The sequence below is a fragment of the Lepus europaeus genome, unplaced genomic scaffold (genome assembly GCF_033115175.1).
Source record: "Lepus europaeus isolate LE1 unplaced genomic scaffold, mLepTim1.pri SCAFFOLD_560, whole genome shotgun sequence".
Lineage (NCBI taxonomy): Eukaryota > Metazoa > Chordata > Mammalia > Lagomorpha > Leporidae > Lepus > Lepus europaeus.
In genome coordinates, this window is record NW_026909440.1 from 29,272 (window position 1) to 46,357 (window position 17,086).

Sequence of the window (17,086 nt, forward strand, 5' to 3'; positions counted from 1 at the left end):
CCCAGATCTCTACAGGAGGCAGTTGGAGAGGAGCCAGGTGGTGTTCTCTCTGGAGCAGCTGTGGAGTCAGGCCTGGGTCTCCTTAGGTGTTTGCTCGGATTGGAGGTGGAAGACGGTGCCAGCTCTCAGGGAAGCAGCCTGGTGGATACAAATAGCCGAGGGCAGTTCATGGGGTTGAAATTGCGTTCTTGGTGTTCTGGTTGCTGTTGAAGCGGAGCTCCTGTGTTAGATGTGTTGAATAGGTGGGGATGTTACAATCATCAATACTGTTCTATACTTCCAACTGTACTTGGGATCTGAAAGAGGGAGAGAAGAAAAATCAAAGGAGAGCTGGGTCAGGTCCAGGTGAGAGCTGAGCCTGCATCTGGGCCACAGTGGGGCAGAGGCCAGGGGCAAACTCAATTCCAGTGGGGAGACTGGCTGAAGGGGCAGCCCTGGGCTGCTGAGAGAGAAGTGGCAGCCAAATGAGCAGAATCCTGCCCTGAACTCCAGCCCAGCTCTGCAGTGCTGGGGAACCAGGGCCCTTGACCTTTCCTAACCAGGAGTGAGTGATGTCACCCCACTTCCTCCTGCTTTCTGTTGCCTTAGCAAACGGATACGTTTTCTGCAGTAAGCAAAGGGAGCCTGGAGTGTAACCACAGCACAACTCATGTCAATAGAACAGACACCAGGTTTCTCTGAAGATGATTCCACATCCAGATCCACCTAGGACCGTTCTGCAGTGTGCCCAGTAGCTAGACTCACAAAACTCTGAAGGGAAACTGAATTTTTTAAAAAAGGCACCTTTTTAGTCATCCTAGAGTTTCCACATTCTTTTATCACTTTTTGCTGAGAAGTTTTCTTTTTTGAGAATATCATGTTTGTGTACATGTCAGAGGGAAGGACAAACATGGGAGAATGAGACCTAAGAATCTGCATTGGAAATTGACCTAGGAATAAAATCAGATAAAATGTGATTGTTCAATGTATATTTCTCAACCCAATAGAGGACTTGCAATCAAGTTAGTGGATGGTGAACAGCATGTTTTAGGGAGAAAGTTCAACGTGAAACATTTTCACTTGATTATGAGGGGAGGTATCCTATTTTGTGGGTCAGGTTTCTACAGGACAAGGATTTCTTCCTGTATCTTCTATTTTAAATTATTGATCCAAACAGAGAGGTTACAGTTCTACCCTATCTGAACAAACAGAAATGAGCTACAATCTGGTGGCCAGTGTAAGAAGGAATAAGTACATCGAAGACACACACACACAGGATTACCTCTGGATCCTAGGCAGGGAGGCCCAGGAATCTGAATGCCAGTGCCCACATGTTGGTCTGTGGTTTGCCCTTTATCTCCAGGCCAGGGAATTGGCATGCGATTTTCCTTTCCATGGGCTGCGGTTTGCACTTCATCTCCAGGCCAGGGAACCTGCAGGCCAGTTCCCATTTCCTGGGCTTCCATTTTCCTTTGATAACATTTTCTTTTGGGGAACTCGGCACATCGCTGGGGCTGATGCTATGATTCTCACAGGTGCTGGTGATGAGATCTTTGTGAGGACCTCCCTCCAGCTGGGAACGGGTCTTCCCGTTCCAAACCAAACTCAGTTCTGAAATAGAAGCACAGCCATCAGGATTGGTATTCATGCTCTCTCTCTGGCAGTCAGGCCTGCAGCAGAGGGACAACAAGTAAGGAAAGGGGCCCTGGACAGTCATGTCCGAAGTGGGAGATGAAATCTGCACAGATACCAAAATGTTTTCATTCGGGTTCATTTTATACATATTCACTGAATATTTATCACTAGGCAAAAGTAATAAACATGGCTCAGATGATCACAATATTCAACAAAGTTGGACTAATAAAACACACAGCTCTTAAGCTTTTAAGGCACAGAAACCACACTGGCTATCTGTGGAAGGTTTGGGGAGGATGGAGCAGGATCATCAAACCTGGAGGGCATTGTAATGAGAGACAAGGACAGGGGACCACTGACAGCTGGAATGGACAAATCTAGCACAAGAACACATGCATTTCATGCATGCACATGCTTCGCTGAACAGACACCAAGCACATCTATTCATAGGATATACGCCTTCAGTGCATGTCATATAGATAATACATATTATGTGACCACCACTTTTCTGGTCAGTTGAAGTGGGAACCTAGTTACAGGCACCTGAAGAATGGAGAGACAAGCGAAGGTGAAACACAAAAGTCAGGAAGAAAGCCCAGGTGGGAGGTAAGGCATTGCTTTGGCCTAGCACACACATCTCCCTCCTGAGACAGTGTCTGTGCACTTGCCACCCTCCTCAACTGCCCAGCACTGGCACTGGGTGTTTCTGAGCCAAAGCCACACAACCACGGGTCTGTGGCAAAGACAAGTTCAAGGCCTCACTGGGACCCTGAGTGCAAAAGGCCTGAGATGAGAGACCAGGAACTTTCAGGCCATGGGGCACTCCTGAGCTAGAGCTCTATCTGGAGCACCTCAATGAGGTGCTAACCCTGTTCAGGGACGAAGCACAACGTCTTCCTAGTGGGAGATGCTGTGTAGGGCCTTTAGAAGTTCTTGTTTGCAGACCGGAACTTTTCTACTGATATTTGAAATTCTCTCAACACAATTTGTTACAGAAGAAAACTTTTAAGTATGAATACCCATACCAGCCACATCGCTGGCATGTCTGCTGAAAACAAGTGGACTGAGCCTACAGACAAGGGACAGGCAAAGGAGTGGTCTATGATTGCAATGCACACAAGGTGGGGCGACCTGGGACAGTGACCTTGTTGAGCCTCAGGATCCTCTCCCCAAGGTGGGGACAGAATCTCCACCAGCAGAGGTCCAGTGAGGCTTGCATGGATCAGGACGGCACAGGGTCTAGCACAGCACAGATGCCCGTGAGAGTGGCCTGCATAGCTGGGTGTGAATTGCTGTGACCTGGGATGACTCTGCACATCTCTGTACCTCTGTACAGAGGAAAAGTGCATGGTCTCACCAAGAACAGGTGCCTGCTGATCTACAGCATTGGGGGGACAACTGTCATTGCCAATTCTACTGCAGAACATTGAGAAACAGGGAAGGGCATCAGGATTTCTTGATTTTCCTACAGAATGATTTGATGAGTGAAGGTGCCTCAAACCCTAAAGATTCCTCCTGAGAGAAAGTGTAAAACCTCATCGAAGCTCAGATTCAAGGAAATTGGACTTTTTCTCTGCCCCCCCCCCCCCCATGAAGCCATACTCCAGGGCTCCAACTCAACAAGAGGCACTCTGCCTGTGATGATGTGAGGGACCCCTCAGCCTCACTCAGATACTGATAGATTCCTGTCCTGGTGCAAGGTTATGGAGGCTTTGCATGAGAAAAAAATGCCGAGTTTAGACACTGGATTAAAGCTACAGACCACATATGAGCACAAATCAGTGCTGTTAAGCAGAAGAAGAAAACCACACCATGGACACAGGGTGCGGGACCGGACTGCTGTGCTTAGCACCAAGCTGCTTCAGAGAAAACAGAGTCTGCCGACCAAGGAGACCTAGTTCAGATAACTAAGGAAACATTGCACACACTGCCAAAGCTTTAAGCCTGAGAAGTTTGGAGGATGCTGTTTACAATTGCAACTGTTGTCAAAATTAAGAACATCACAGTGACTTGTTAAAGAAGCCTCTCCAAGAGAGATGGTGGTGGCTCCGCGTTTGCCATCATGCCTTCCCATCCCCTCCTTCCCTGTCTTGATGTCAAAAGCTGCACCTTGAAAGTGGGCCTGGTGACAGCCAAGGGTTTCCCCCGTTGGATGACTATGAACAAAGTCCATCCAAGAGCCACATCCAGACTGAGGTAAGTCCCCAGGGCCTGAGTGCACAGTGGTCTGTCTCACCCAACACAGGTGCAGCAACCCAAGAATACAGAGGCCACCTGGGAGACCAGTGCAGTGTTCCCGTTCACAATGGAGCACTCACTGTCTACAACAAGAGCAGAGCAGACATGCTGTTTCTCCAGTGAGGACCAGGTGCTCCTAGAATGGGACCAGTCAGAAGCTTCCAGAAGTAGTGCAGGAGTCAAACACGTACCGTGAGAGTCTTGTGAGACATCTTGATCTTCAATCTCTGGAATCTCCCTGATGAGACTGGAGGGAGGGAAAGGTGGGTGAGAAACAGAAAGGGAACAGAAAGCCCCTTTCCAAGCTGTTCCTAAGAGGAGGCTTCCAGAAGTGGCTGAGCTGAGCAATGGGCCACCTAAACCTTGGTCTCTATCTGGGGAAGACTGGCTACTAATTCCCTAGTAGTCCATGCTACACTGTCTGCTCTGCCTCTGAGTTACCTGGAAGTGTTTGTGCCATCTTGCTCTTGCATCTTCACTTCATTATATTGATTTTCTGCAAACAAATTCAGAGAGATTGACCAGGTTAAGCAGGTTTTGGGTCAGATATGGGCATCCAATGGCCACTACCACCAAGGGGACAGATTGTTCTCGTGTGAGAACAGGAGACTGCGGGAAATCCTCCAGGAGGACTGAGTCGACATCAGGAGATGGGCTTGTGAGCCATCCTGGGCAACGGATCACATCTCCTGGTCACAGTTGGATCACCATCTCAATAACCTCTGTCCAGAACCCTTAGAAACAGCCTGCAATGGTCCTCAGGGATTCTGAGCTCCCAGCCCAAGATCATCCTAGGAGGCAAACTGCAGTTGTCAGGCTGCTCTCATGGAAGGACCCAGGCTGCTGACTGTGGAGAGGAGGTAGAACACTGGGAGAGAGCTATGCATGGAGTCTGCATGCCCTGGAATTGAAACCTGTTTGATGCCACACAGAACCTTGGCTATTCTAAGAGTGGCTCATGAATAATCTCCCTCTTGTCTATGGGAACAACACAAGCAACTCAAGAGCATGTATTTCTGGATGAACTCTTCCCTGGTCAATTCATCTTCAAATGGAAACACCATTGAGAACATGAAGGACAGAGATGCCTATATGGATGCTGTGGCCTGGACAAGCATGGAAGTCAAAGGGCAGAGCTGAGGTTTCAGATTGAATAAAAAGTAAGCAAGTGGCAACAGTCATCCTCCAGGGTTCTAACCAAGAGGAAGCAAACACCACCTGGGCACATGCTGCTGAGCTTGCTGTGAAATGGTCACTACTCTGTTCCATAACAAATAAACAATAATGAATTCTAACTCCTGCTTACAGCTCAATTCAGGATTTTGAGTCTACAACCACAAGTCTGTAGGTCTGGCACATAGCAATGACTTCACTCATCCTCACTGGGGACAGGAGTACAAGGACAGAGCAGTCACCAGGGACAGAGATGAAGGTTGACCTACTCTCAAAAGTGATCATTCTGTGCATAAACTGCCAACCAAACTGCTTGGGCTTTATGAGCATCAGCAGCTCCTGTATTCTTGCAGTCAGACATCCCGGGCGCAACTGGAGCCTAGAAATGTTCATCCAGGGAACTCTGTTCTGCGAAACAGCAACCATCTTTGACAGAAATGGAGATGGGCATGCCTCACTGGGACCCTGAGTGCAAAAAGCCTGAGGTGAGAGACCAGGAACTTTCAGGCCATGGGGCACTCCTGAGCTGGAGTTCTATCTGAGAACCTCAATGAGGTGCTGACCCTGCTCAGGGATGAAGCACACTGACGTCTTCCTAGTGGGAGATGCTGTGCAGGGCCTTAGAAGTTCTTGTTTGCAGACTGGAACTGTTCTACTGATATTTGAAATTCTTCAACGCAATTTGTTACAGAAGAAAAGTTTTAAGTATGAATACCCGTACCACCCACATCACTGGCATGTCTGGGGAAACAAGTGGACTGAGTCTACAGACAAGGGCCAGGCAAAGGATTGGTCTATGATTGCAATGCACACAAGGTGGGGTGACCAGTCAGAAGCTTCTGGAAGAAGTGCAGGAGTCAAACACGTACCGTGAGAGTCTTGTGAGACATCTTGATCTTCAATCTCCGGAATCTCCCTGATGAGACTGGAGGGAGGGAAAGGTGGGTGAGAAACAGAAAGGGGACAGAAAGCCCCTTTCCAAGCTGTTCCTAAGAGGAGGCCTTCCAGAAGTGGCTGAGCTGAGCAATGGGCCACCCACAACTTTGTCCATTTCTGGGGAGGACTGGCTGCTAACGGTGCAGACAGGATGCAATGTCTTCCATTTGAGGAGGCTCCTTGCTGAACCACCTGGGGTAGACGAACTGAACGTTAACACAAGGCAGCCTTTATGTGAGGAAAAATGAAGTGCTCATATGAAGCACATGGCAAACAGTAGGCAGGTAAAACAGAAACCCCACTGCCTGCACTGAGAACAGTAGGTGTGTGTAGATATATAATATTTACACATGAATCAACTACAGCCAAATATTCAATGCTATTAAATCTAAGTGTGCTTGTAGACTTCTTTACGCTTATTTGTACTGCTTGACCTCAATGTAAACAGGCAAACAGAACTCTCACCTTCTTGGAGAAAGAGTATTAAGTTTGGGGTGATAGGTGAGTAGCAGAGCTATTGAAAGGGCATGGAGACAGAAGCAGAGAGAAACAGAGGATTTCCTCTGTGATGAGGTCACTAGGAAGTCAGGCTGGAGAAATGACTCTCAGTTGGTCCACTAGTACCCATGAGTATTTGGAAAATGAAAACTGGCTTCAACAGATTTATGTAAATTACATGCAGACAATGTATTCACCTTTAGGGATACTGCAGACTATCACGGCTTTAGCCGTCAGTCTTATTCTCAGTGCTGAGGCACTACTTTCTGTCAGGTGGTTTCACGTGATTAATGGGGTGCAGAGAAGCTCATGAGAGGAGGAGACCAGTGAGCAGCACCCTGCCCTTCACTGCACGCGAGAGAGGCACTGATGGCAAGGAATCCCTGGAGAGGCTCCTTCATGGAGTCAGCCTGCTGCAGGTCATTACATGGAAAAGGTAGGGAGAAGTGGAAACCCAGACTAATAGCCTAACAATGGCAGAGAGCAGTGCTGACGGGTACCGAAGGGTTGGCTCAATGGATGGGAGATGTGCAGTGGCACTGCTCTTCTTCTCTGGACCTGGAGTCTGCCCGTGTCAGCACTAAGCTCGCTGCCCAGGGTTCCTAAGACTCACCTGGAGTGTGACAGGGCTTGTGTTTCCACTTCCACGTCATCATTGTCATTTTCCTTTTCTGCAAATGAATTCAAATAGGCACAGTCATCCAAGATGATGCCCTCAAGGCCTGTACAATGCGCTGTCCAGCACTGACACAGCACACCAGTATCCTCAGTGTCACTGCCGACCTCTCAGATAGGAGTTGTCGAGAGGGTTGAGGTCATTTCTGAGGGAACTAGCTTGTTCATTTTTCTTGACACATGAGCTAAACCTCCCTATTCCTCCAGTCATCACACCAATAATCGCTGACCTGATTCCCTACACAAATGAAACATAAATTTTCCCATGCGTGGGTGCTGCAGCATAGCAGGTAAAGCTGCAGCCTTCCACCCCAGGATCCCATGACAATGCCGGTTCAAGTCCTGGCTGTTCTACTTCTGATCCAGATCCCTCTAATGCACCTGGGAAGGCAGTACAAGATGGTCCAGTACTTGGGCCCTGCACCCACAAAGAGACCTGGAGGAAACTCCTAGTTCCTCCCTGGGCCTGGTCCAGCCGATGCCATTGTGGCCATGTGTGGAGCAGACCAGAGTATACAAGAGTTGCTTCTCTCTCTCCCCCTGTTTCTCCTTCTAATTCTGCCTTACATAAGATAAAATCAATTCTAAAGTAATATTCTCTGGAGACGCTTGGTTCCTAGTGTGATTCCTTTCCATGAGAGGAAGTGCAGTGCCCATGGTTCTCAATCAAGCTATCTTGGTAGTTTGTGGTTTACCATATTCTGTACATTGAGGATAAGATAAAAGGTGGAACAGGTGAATTTTCAGTTCTGGGGATCAGAGTGAATGTGTGCAGCACAAGAGAAAACTGGGCTACTCATGGAATCTAAGCACAGGTCTCAGACTTGCAGCCTCGGGACACACTACTAAGGGAATGGCAGAACATTCTGTACGTGTGATAGGTGAAATGATGCCAACTTTGAAGGGACAGAGAACGTGGCTGGGCTCAATGAAACAGGGGGAGTAACTTGACTGCAAGGGAGACAAGCGTGCTGCTGGCTCTGACAGGAAACAATGTCACATGCCAGGGACGCGGAATGACTCGTGTGATCAACACTGCAGGGGGCAGAGGGGTCTGCTTCCTTATGAACGGATGGCAGAGACAAGCATGAGATGTGCTGCTTAGGTTGGTGTGCATCTGTCACATTCTGCTGGCAATGACTGAGCACTGGAATCTGAGTGACAAAGCCACACGAGGAATGGGAAGACAGCAAGGCCGGGTGGGCCAACCACACCTGTGCAACAGACTGGTTGAAAAAGAACAGATGATGAGAATGTCTCAGACCCTCCCACGTCCAGGAGCCCTCTCAGGCAGGTGGGAGTGATGAGTGCAAGGGTAGTGCAGGCTCCTTGGCCAGCAGAGGGGGTTGTGTCACCTCGCAGTGGGGGACTCACGGTCTGCATCTGGAACAGAGAGCACGTCCTGATGCTCCAGGGAGCACCAGCTGCTCCACGTGGAATGGTCAGGCTCAGAAACGACCGGAAAAATCGAGGGAGTGAGGTAGCGCTCGTCCAGCGCGTCATTTGGGTCTTCCCGCTCTTGCTGCTCTGGGAGCTCCCTGCTGAGATGGGAGGGCAGAGACACTGAAGACACACACACAGGTACAGAAGTGACTTTGTCATCAGACTACAGGTTAAAATATGGGAGGGACTTTCAAAGGGGGATATAGAGGGAAACAATACAAAAGGGAACGTTATGAACAGAGCCATTTCATCATTGGCTGAATCTTCCAAATGGCTCTAGTCACCAGTTTCTCCAGCATTTCGATTCCCTAGTAGTCCATGCTACAGTGTCTACTCGGCCTCTGAGTTACCTGGAGGTGTATGTGACGTCTTGCATTTGTACCTCCACTTCGTCATATTGATTTTCTGCAAACAAATTCAGAGAGATTGACCAGGTTAAGCAGGTTTTGGGTCAGATGCGGGTATCCAATGGCCACTACTACCAAGGGGACAGAAACAGCCTGCCATGGTCCTCAGGGATTCTGAGCTCCCAGCCCAAGATCATCCTAGGAGGCAAACTGCAGTTGTCAGGCTGCTCTCATGGAAGGACCCAGGCTGCTGACTGTGGAGAGGAGGTAGAACACTGGGAGAGAGCTATGCATGGAGTCTGCATGCCCTGGAATTGAAACCTGTTTGATGCCACACAGAACCTTGGCTATTCTAAGAGTGGCTCATGAATAATCTCCCTCTTGTCTATGGGAACAATACAAGCAATTCAAGAGCCCTCTCCCCAGGCCCTTTAGGATTTAGTGATCTAAAATCTTTGAGTGTTGCTCTAGTACTGACTCATCCTATCAGACTGATCATGGTGAATTAGGGTAGAGGAGTTTCTATAGAAGGCTGAATGAACTCCATAACACCTCACATAAATAAATCTATGCAGTTATAGAGAAACATTGAACTTTGATTTTGTAGGGACGTTCTTGGATGAGCTATGTTTTTTGAACTGTACAGGAAGTACGGTATAAAGGACTTTATGCCCTGGTTTTGAGATGATTGCATAGCTAAGATAAGCTGTCTTAAAGGAGATAGAGACTAGGGGTGGTAGTAGGGAAACTAGGATCACAACTTGGCCCACACATGGGAAGTGTCACCAAAAGCCTGCATGGGGCTAGAACTCCAGGGATGCAGCAGTAGAGCAGAATGATATCACTGCAGGTGACAGCAGGCATTATTTCTAAGTTAGAGTGTCTGAAAGGCACTTCCTACACAGGGCCTCTGTGTGTTCCCATAGGCTAGGGTGCAGTGAGACAGACAGCATCTGAGGGGAGGGAAGCTCCTTGACTCTCCTGATGTCTATGTTCAGTGCCACAACCTGGACCCTGATTGAAACCAACTTGTGTCTGCAGGGCCGGTGCTCAAAAGCAGCCCTCAACCTGAGAGCCATTGTGTACAAAGAATGGAGAGGCTACCTGGGAGAACGGTGACAGGTTCTTCTTTCTGGTGCGAACAGGCGTGTTCCCCATCTACACCTAGCACACTGTGGGTGTCCTCAGCATCACAAGTCCATTGGTCAGTGCTCTCAGTCAGGCCAGTCAGGCAGGAGTCACTCGGCAGGTGGTCAACAGCACCAGTGGTAGATGTTTCCTGCTGTGAACTTTGTGCGGTTTCCATTTCATCCACTTCCAAGAGCTCCCTGAGAAGCCAGGTGGGATAAGGATGACAGAGATTAAACCAAGAAGGAAGAGACAGCAGGGAGTTGGCTGGTTTGGATGGGGTGCATAAGCGATCGGTCATAGACAGCAGAGAGGCGGTTCCCTCCACTCTGGACACCGTGTGGCTGCCTAGGGGGAGAGGGCCTGGGAAGAGTTCAGGCTCTGCTCATCACACTCAATACACAGCAGCTAATGTGGAAGCAGCCTCCACTGTCGCTGCATGGTACGGTCACAGCACAAGCACACAGTGACAGCCACGCGGGCTGACACCCTGTGCTCAGGTTGGGTTGTTGCAGTGTCCTGCAGCCATGTGATCAAGGCCCTAGGGGCTTGGCAGATTCTAGAGATGTGCTACCTTCTGGGCCTTCTCTTAACCAAGTCACAGGACAGCAAACATGGCTTTGTAGAGGTGCTTTTCTGCAGTTGAACGTGGCTGGAGTCTTCCTAACTGCTCCCTTTGCACATGGCCTCTCTGCTAGTTTTCTCTGATGAGAACCTCAGCTAACTCTGTAGAAAGCAGGTGCGCATATTCCTCTGCTTTTCCAGAAAGCAGAGAACAGGGGTTCCCTGTGTGTGCAGGCAACACCTAAGGCTGTGAGTTCATGATGGATCCTATCAGCAACTAGGACCAGGACAGCAGACAACCACTTTAACAGGGGGATTTCCTAGTTGGCAAGGAAGGACTCAACACAATCTGCAGTTGTGTTTATGCGTGCGTCTCAACTCCATGACTGTCTCGGCCCCGTTTCTGTTCTTTAGCAGACCCTGGGCCTCCTTCATCCGTTTGTTGCCAGCTCTTAATCATTCACTATTACCTGTCAGCAACAGGTCCTTGTGCTGGTGTTTCCTCCTCTTCAATATTTTCTGTAAACAAATTCAGAAATGTCCAATCAGGTATTACCACCCCCACCCCCACTACAGTCGAGGTGGCCTCTGTGTGCATATGAATATCTACATATGGGCCAATAGTAGACAAAAACTTCAAATGTTCTGTGTTTAAAGAAACACCTTGCCATTCTCTTGTGGTCCATCAGGCTTTGTGTCTCTGCACTTGGAGATCAGAATCATGGCAGATTCTGCCTGAAACTAGGCCAACATCCTTTGCTCCCATACCACTGGAAGCTTCTCAAGCTTCCCTGGGACTTCTGCCTGTTATCCCTCATCCTGCCACTAGTGGGAGTCCAAGGCATGGGTTCAATATTCCCATGGGTCTCACAGAGAACCTCCACCTGTCATGAAGAAGCAAAGAACCCGACTTCCATCCCTCCCTCACAGGCCCTCCAAGTTTTCTCTGCTGTATCATTAGAGGAAATTCTCTCTGTGCTATGAGTTCCCTTCTCAACAGCTTTCCTCACAGAAGTTCTACTAACTCTAGTGCCTGGGCTGGCACTCCCAGGGAGAGGAGGGCCTTTGTCCTATTGGGAAACATGCAAGCAACAGCTTCCACCTTTGATGGTTACATCTGCTCTGCACCAGATTTTTTGGTCCATTTAGTGAATGAGGAGAGAGAAACCCCAGATGGAGAAAGCAATCCCCTGTCTACAGCTTGAGAACCACACTGAGCACAGAGCTGGAGGCTTCCATTCTCACTTAGCTCAGTGACTGTGTTCAGCCTAAGAACGGCCTCACTTCACAAGGTCTTTCTGGTCTTGCTATGGGAATGGACCCAGCCTCTTGCCCCAAAGGACAACCACAATCAGGAAGGGAGGAGACCTTTGGGACACTGCAAGCTTGAAAGACTTATCTGCCCCATCTGTTTTCCCAAGCAGTGCTGACCTTCTCATGGCACACGTGTTCAGTACCCAGAAATGCTGAGGCAAATGCCCATGGCAGAGAGATGAATGCATCTGAGCCCTTGAGGCTTTCTCAAATGACAGCCTGGGCCCAGCTTACCTGCTCCAAGCAGGTCCTCAAGGCACGCTGACAGCCGGACAGCTTCGGTGAGTAGTCGTCGGAAGCCCTGCCCCTTGCAGGTCTCAGGGTCATGCAGGGTGCGCACGTCCTTCAGGTATTGCTGCAGGATGTGGGCTAGATTTCTCCCCCTTTGGACCTTGGGACGCAACTGGGAAAGTTCTTGATCCTGATCTTCAAGGATGCCACGGCAATGCCTACGGTGCAAGAGTGGAGAACGTTCTAGATGGGAAGGGATGAGTGTTAAGTTCTCTGTGTTTCAACAGTGCAAGGATTCTTCCTTCCTCGTCTTCATAAAGGTGCTAATTGAGTTCCTCCTTCCAGCCACAGGCATTTCCATGTAGGAAGACACACAGTGTACAGTGCAGGGACTGGGAATCATGGTGCACGCAGGGGTTACATGGCAAGAAACAAGAATGAAGGTCTGGCAGGGCCAAGCTAAGCATCAGTCTTCTATATCAGGAGGTGATCGGGTAATGAGGATTGATTGCAAGACGACCAAACAGAGGAGCCCAGCATCCCCTCCTCCTCCCCCAGAAGACCCAATGCAGCTCCATCTCGAGGTGAATGCCCACAGAAAAGCACCTGCACACTAAGGGAACCAGGAGAACACAGGAGGAACAGAGAACAGGCGTAGCACCACCTACAGAGGACCAAAGCCAACTGGTGACTGGATTCCCAGAAACACAGCCACGGGGACTTCCTGTTGCAGAAGAGAGAGTAAACAGGAGGGCCCCATGGGAGCCCATCCACCTGGACACCTTACTTACAGACTCTCCGCACTTGCAGCTCTGAATTCAGATTCCTCTGCTCCCTCCTTGTTCCATAATGTCCGAGACACGGGGCTTTGCTGTAACTCTCTGCCCTGGTTTGGCACAGGCTGGCTCAGTGTTTGATTTGGGCTGCCCACTAGTGAAACACATCCCCACCTGCCTGCCCTCCAGAGAGCAGCTCAGCAGACCTGGGCTGCTTTGCAAGGGGCTCTCCATGTGTAGCTTCTTGGTCAACATGGACTCCATGATGTCTTTTTTTATTATTATCTATTCATACCATTTTATTTGGGACATACGGTAATTGAGGAGGGAAAAATGTATTTTCATTTTAATTTCTCCTGAAGGGAGAATGTTTTCAAAGTACCTATTCACTTTTACTTTCATTGTAAAATTAATTTTTACCATTTATTTTTTAAAATGTATCCATTCATTTATTTTAAGGAATATACATTGCATCAGACAACTTAAGGAATAGAGTTCTTCTCCCCATACCCAGGGTACCACCCACACTGCCAGCCCAGCTCCTCTTCCCTCTCTACTTCTCAATCTCACTCTCCATTAAGATGCATTTTCAATGAACTTTGTACACAGAAGACCAACTCTATATTAAGTAACGACTTCAACAATTCGCACACAAGAATAAAAACTGTTTGAGAATTGTTTCACTGTAACTCTCTTACTACAACTCATTGAGGACAGAGGTCCTGCATGGGGAGTCAGTGCACAGTGACTCCTGCTGTTCATTTAACAGTTAGCACTCCTCTGTATGTTGTCAGGAACCACACAAGGCTCATGCCATGAGCTGACTAGACTATGGAAGCATTTTGAAAGCTCTGTCCGTATTTAGACAAGGCCATCAGCAAAGTGGAAGTTCTCTCCTCCCTTAGAGAAAAGTACATCCTCCTTTGATGGCCACTGCTTTGTCTGGGGTCCCACAGTGATCCTACATGGAGAACATTGTTTGCCACAGTGCCTTGGCTTTCCATGCCTGAGATGCCTCAGTTCTCCCTTCTGAACTGCCCCACTGGAGACACCCACACACCTCCCACCTGCCTGCCCCACTCAGAGACCCTTACCTGAGCAGCTCTGGGACCGTGGGCTTCTCTGCCAGCGGCTCCTCAAAGTGGAGCTTCTTGGTCAGTATGGACTCAATGATGTTTTTAAACTTCTCACAATCTGGGGAAAGACAGACACGCAGAACTCAGGGACGTGCTTTTGTAGTCAGTGCCTGCTGAAGTCCAAAAGAACTCCAGGGCCAGGCTCCAGATTGGGGGTTTCACATCTGTATTTCATCACCTCACTACCTAGCTTTTGATAGTCCCTATTTTTAAAAGATTTATTTATTTATTTGAAAGGCAGATTTACAGAGAGACATAGGCAGAGAGAGAGAGAGAGAGTCCATCAGCTGGTTCACTCCCCAAATGGCTGCAAGGTTGGAGCTGTGCCAATCTGAAGCCAGGAGCCAAGAACTCTTTCTAGGTCTCTCATGTATATGCAGGGGCCTAAGCACATGGGCCATCTTCTACTGCTTTTCAGGCCATAGCAGAGAGCTGCATTGGTAGTGGACCAGCTGGAATCAAACTAGTACCCATATGGGATGCCAGCACTGCAGGCAGCGGCTTTACCTGCTAACCTACAGTGCTGGCCCCACTATTTCCCAATAAAGTGAGAAAAAAGGACTTCAAAGATACAGAAGGTGACTTGACAAGGTGATTCCACTGGTGTTTACAGAATCAGAATTCCCAGCCCCTGAGCTCAGACTGAATCATGAGCCACTGGACTCAGCAAGCCTTGCAGCATCTCAGGACAAACATGAACCTGGGGCACGAAGTCGTCACCTTCTGTATGTTTGGGAGCTTGATAAGAGTGTAGGACTCTTCCCTTGAATTGGGAAAGATTTCAAGTGTTTGTTATTTCAGACTTAAAGGACCATCTTTCATGGAACTGTGTAGAATACAATGCTTAACAAAGTAAGGCCCTGAGGCAATATGGGCTGATAAAAAGTATACTCCCTACTAAATTAGAAACAGTACAATAAGGGCCTCATGGATTCTGTTGATCCTGAGCAAGGAGCCATCCTTGGAGTTGTATAGGAAAGAAGGAGCGCATTTTGTTGGGACAATCTACAGAGGCAGGAATTATGATAGCACCTACGAATGGGAGAGAAATCCAAGTTACAGAGAAGGTGGGCAATGGGGGGGCACCCAGGTGAGTGGCCCTGATTCCCCACGCTACACCCTGTGCTTGCTCCCACTCCCAGGTCTCAGACAGGGTCTTCCTCTTCTGGAAGAAGAACTTGTGCTCCAGGAGCAGGACTTTTTGCTCCCAGTGGGGAGGCTGTGTCCGAGGCTGTTCCCGTGGATACCAGAGTTCCAGTGCACAGGAGACTCTCTGTCTCTCTGGAAGCCCATCCTGCTCACTCTGAACACACGTCCACTTCTGGACCTAGGACAGCGCTTTGCCAATGGGAACTCAACAGAAGCTTGAATTGAGTGAAATGCGTTAGTCCCAGAAATGAGGCCCACAGTGAGGGTATTAGGCTGCAGGAGCTGACACAGACAGGATGATCATAAACATGCGCTCAGTATGGTGGAGCCTGACCCTGAGGACAACAGGCAGCTCTATGCCTCATCAGGAATCCATGACAGATTCAGCACTCCTGTCACCCTATACCTCACTGCTAGCTAGGAAAACTTGCGAAACCCTGTGTGTCAGCTCGGGAGTGTGGTCAGGAAGAAATTAAGTTCGACAAAAAGCAGACAAAAATCACGTAGTGAGGCCATTTAATTCCTCACGAGAAGATACAGGACAATCATCACTGTGGTGAAATGACCCGAGAGAACTTACTGTATTTTTTCAGCTCCTTGGCCAGGGCAAAGTTTGTAGCCTCAGCTACGAGAAACTTCTCCTTGAGCTCCCAGTAGTCCTGTTGGCTCTCTGCCAGCTGGGATTGCAACTGCTGGCATTCGAGGTCGTTCAGTTCTGCCACGGGATCTGATGCAGGGCTGTGGGATCCTGCCATGCTGATGGTGTGTCACAGCAGCACAACAGGGACTGGGGAGAGGAAACCCAAACGCAGGCGAGGGTCAAACAAATGACATCCAAGAGTTTCAGGTAGGCTTGAGGGGTGACAATAGCTGTCAAGCTTCACTTACTGATGTGAAACACCTGATCCACAGCCCGACAACACTGGGAAGTTCTTCTCTGGACAAACAAGGATAAAACTGCCAAAGCCTAGGTTGAAGGCACTGCCTGTAGCTCAGTCTCTGCTAGGACTGGCTGTTGTGTGGCAGCTAACGGTCTGCCGTTGCCATCACAGAATTAGAAGGTGGAGAGCGTCACGGAATCTTTGGAACTCTGCCTTCCAGGGGCCTAAGCTAGGTAGAGGCACAAGACCCCCACTGGTGGGGACAACCTACCCATCTGCCAGTCTCACAGTTATAGATCCTGCGCTGACACCACAGACCATGTCCCCCAATCACTTAAGCATGTGTCGCTCATAGAGTCGTGTATGTGTATGAAAATACCAAGGCAGAAAATGTGTCCCAACAAGCCTTCCTTTCTCAGGGCTGTTAGGAAGTCACCCCACCTGCTGTTTAAAGAGATCTCAAGGCTTTTCTACCTGTTTGAAATCCTGAATTTTAAGCTTCCATGAGAAATGGATCAGTTTATTTCCTTAGAAAGGAATTTTGAGAGCTCTTTTAGTTCTCTGGATAGAAGTGTTATATCACCTATGCAATTTCAAAATGTTTTCTCCCTATGTTGGCCTGTCTATTCATTTTCTTATCAATGACTTTGAACAGGAAATTTGAACATATTAGGATATTTATGAAATTATTCTTGTATTACATATAATTTGGATATCTTACCTAAAAGATGTAATTTAATTCAAGTTGAAAAGACTTTGTACTATTTTTTCTTCTAAGAGGTTGAAATTGGCACAAGCTGTTGGGCACCAAAAAATAGGTTGTGCCCAGATCGTTAGATCCCCGCAGAGACCCCCAGAGAGTCGATCACACCGAACTGCAAAAGCAAGGTTTATGCGGGAGTACAAGCCATGACAGGGACCCCATCCAACCAACCGGCACAGCGGATGAAGGAGTGAGGCCCCGGTCTTTCTTTGGGAGAGAT

At 48.6% G+C, this 17,086-nt stretch overlaps 1 protein-coding gene across 1 annotated transcript; it reads right to left on the reverse strand.

The window, feature by feature from the left end:
* Positions 1-2,372: 2,372 nt before the first annotated feature.
* Positions 2,373-16,177, reverse strand: LOC133755562 (putative neuroblastoma breakpoint family member 5). The gene is made up of 12 exons (XM_062185638.1): positions 15,803-16,177; positions 14,032-14,131; positions 12,165-12,379; positions 11,087-11,135; positions 10,029-10,252; positions 8,928-8,982; positions 8,509-8,675; positions 7,073-7,130; positions 5,895-5,950; positions 4,294-4,348; positions 3,933-4,099; positions 2,373-2,383 (listed from the first exon to the last, which is right to left on the reverse strand). Exons 1-12 carry the CDS (start codon positions 15,975-15,977, stop codon positions 2,373-2,375), a joined length of 1,332 nt encoding a protein of 443 aa, XP_062041622.1. The 5' UTR covers positions 15,978-16,177.
* Positions 16,178-17,086: the final 909 nt, after the last annotated feature.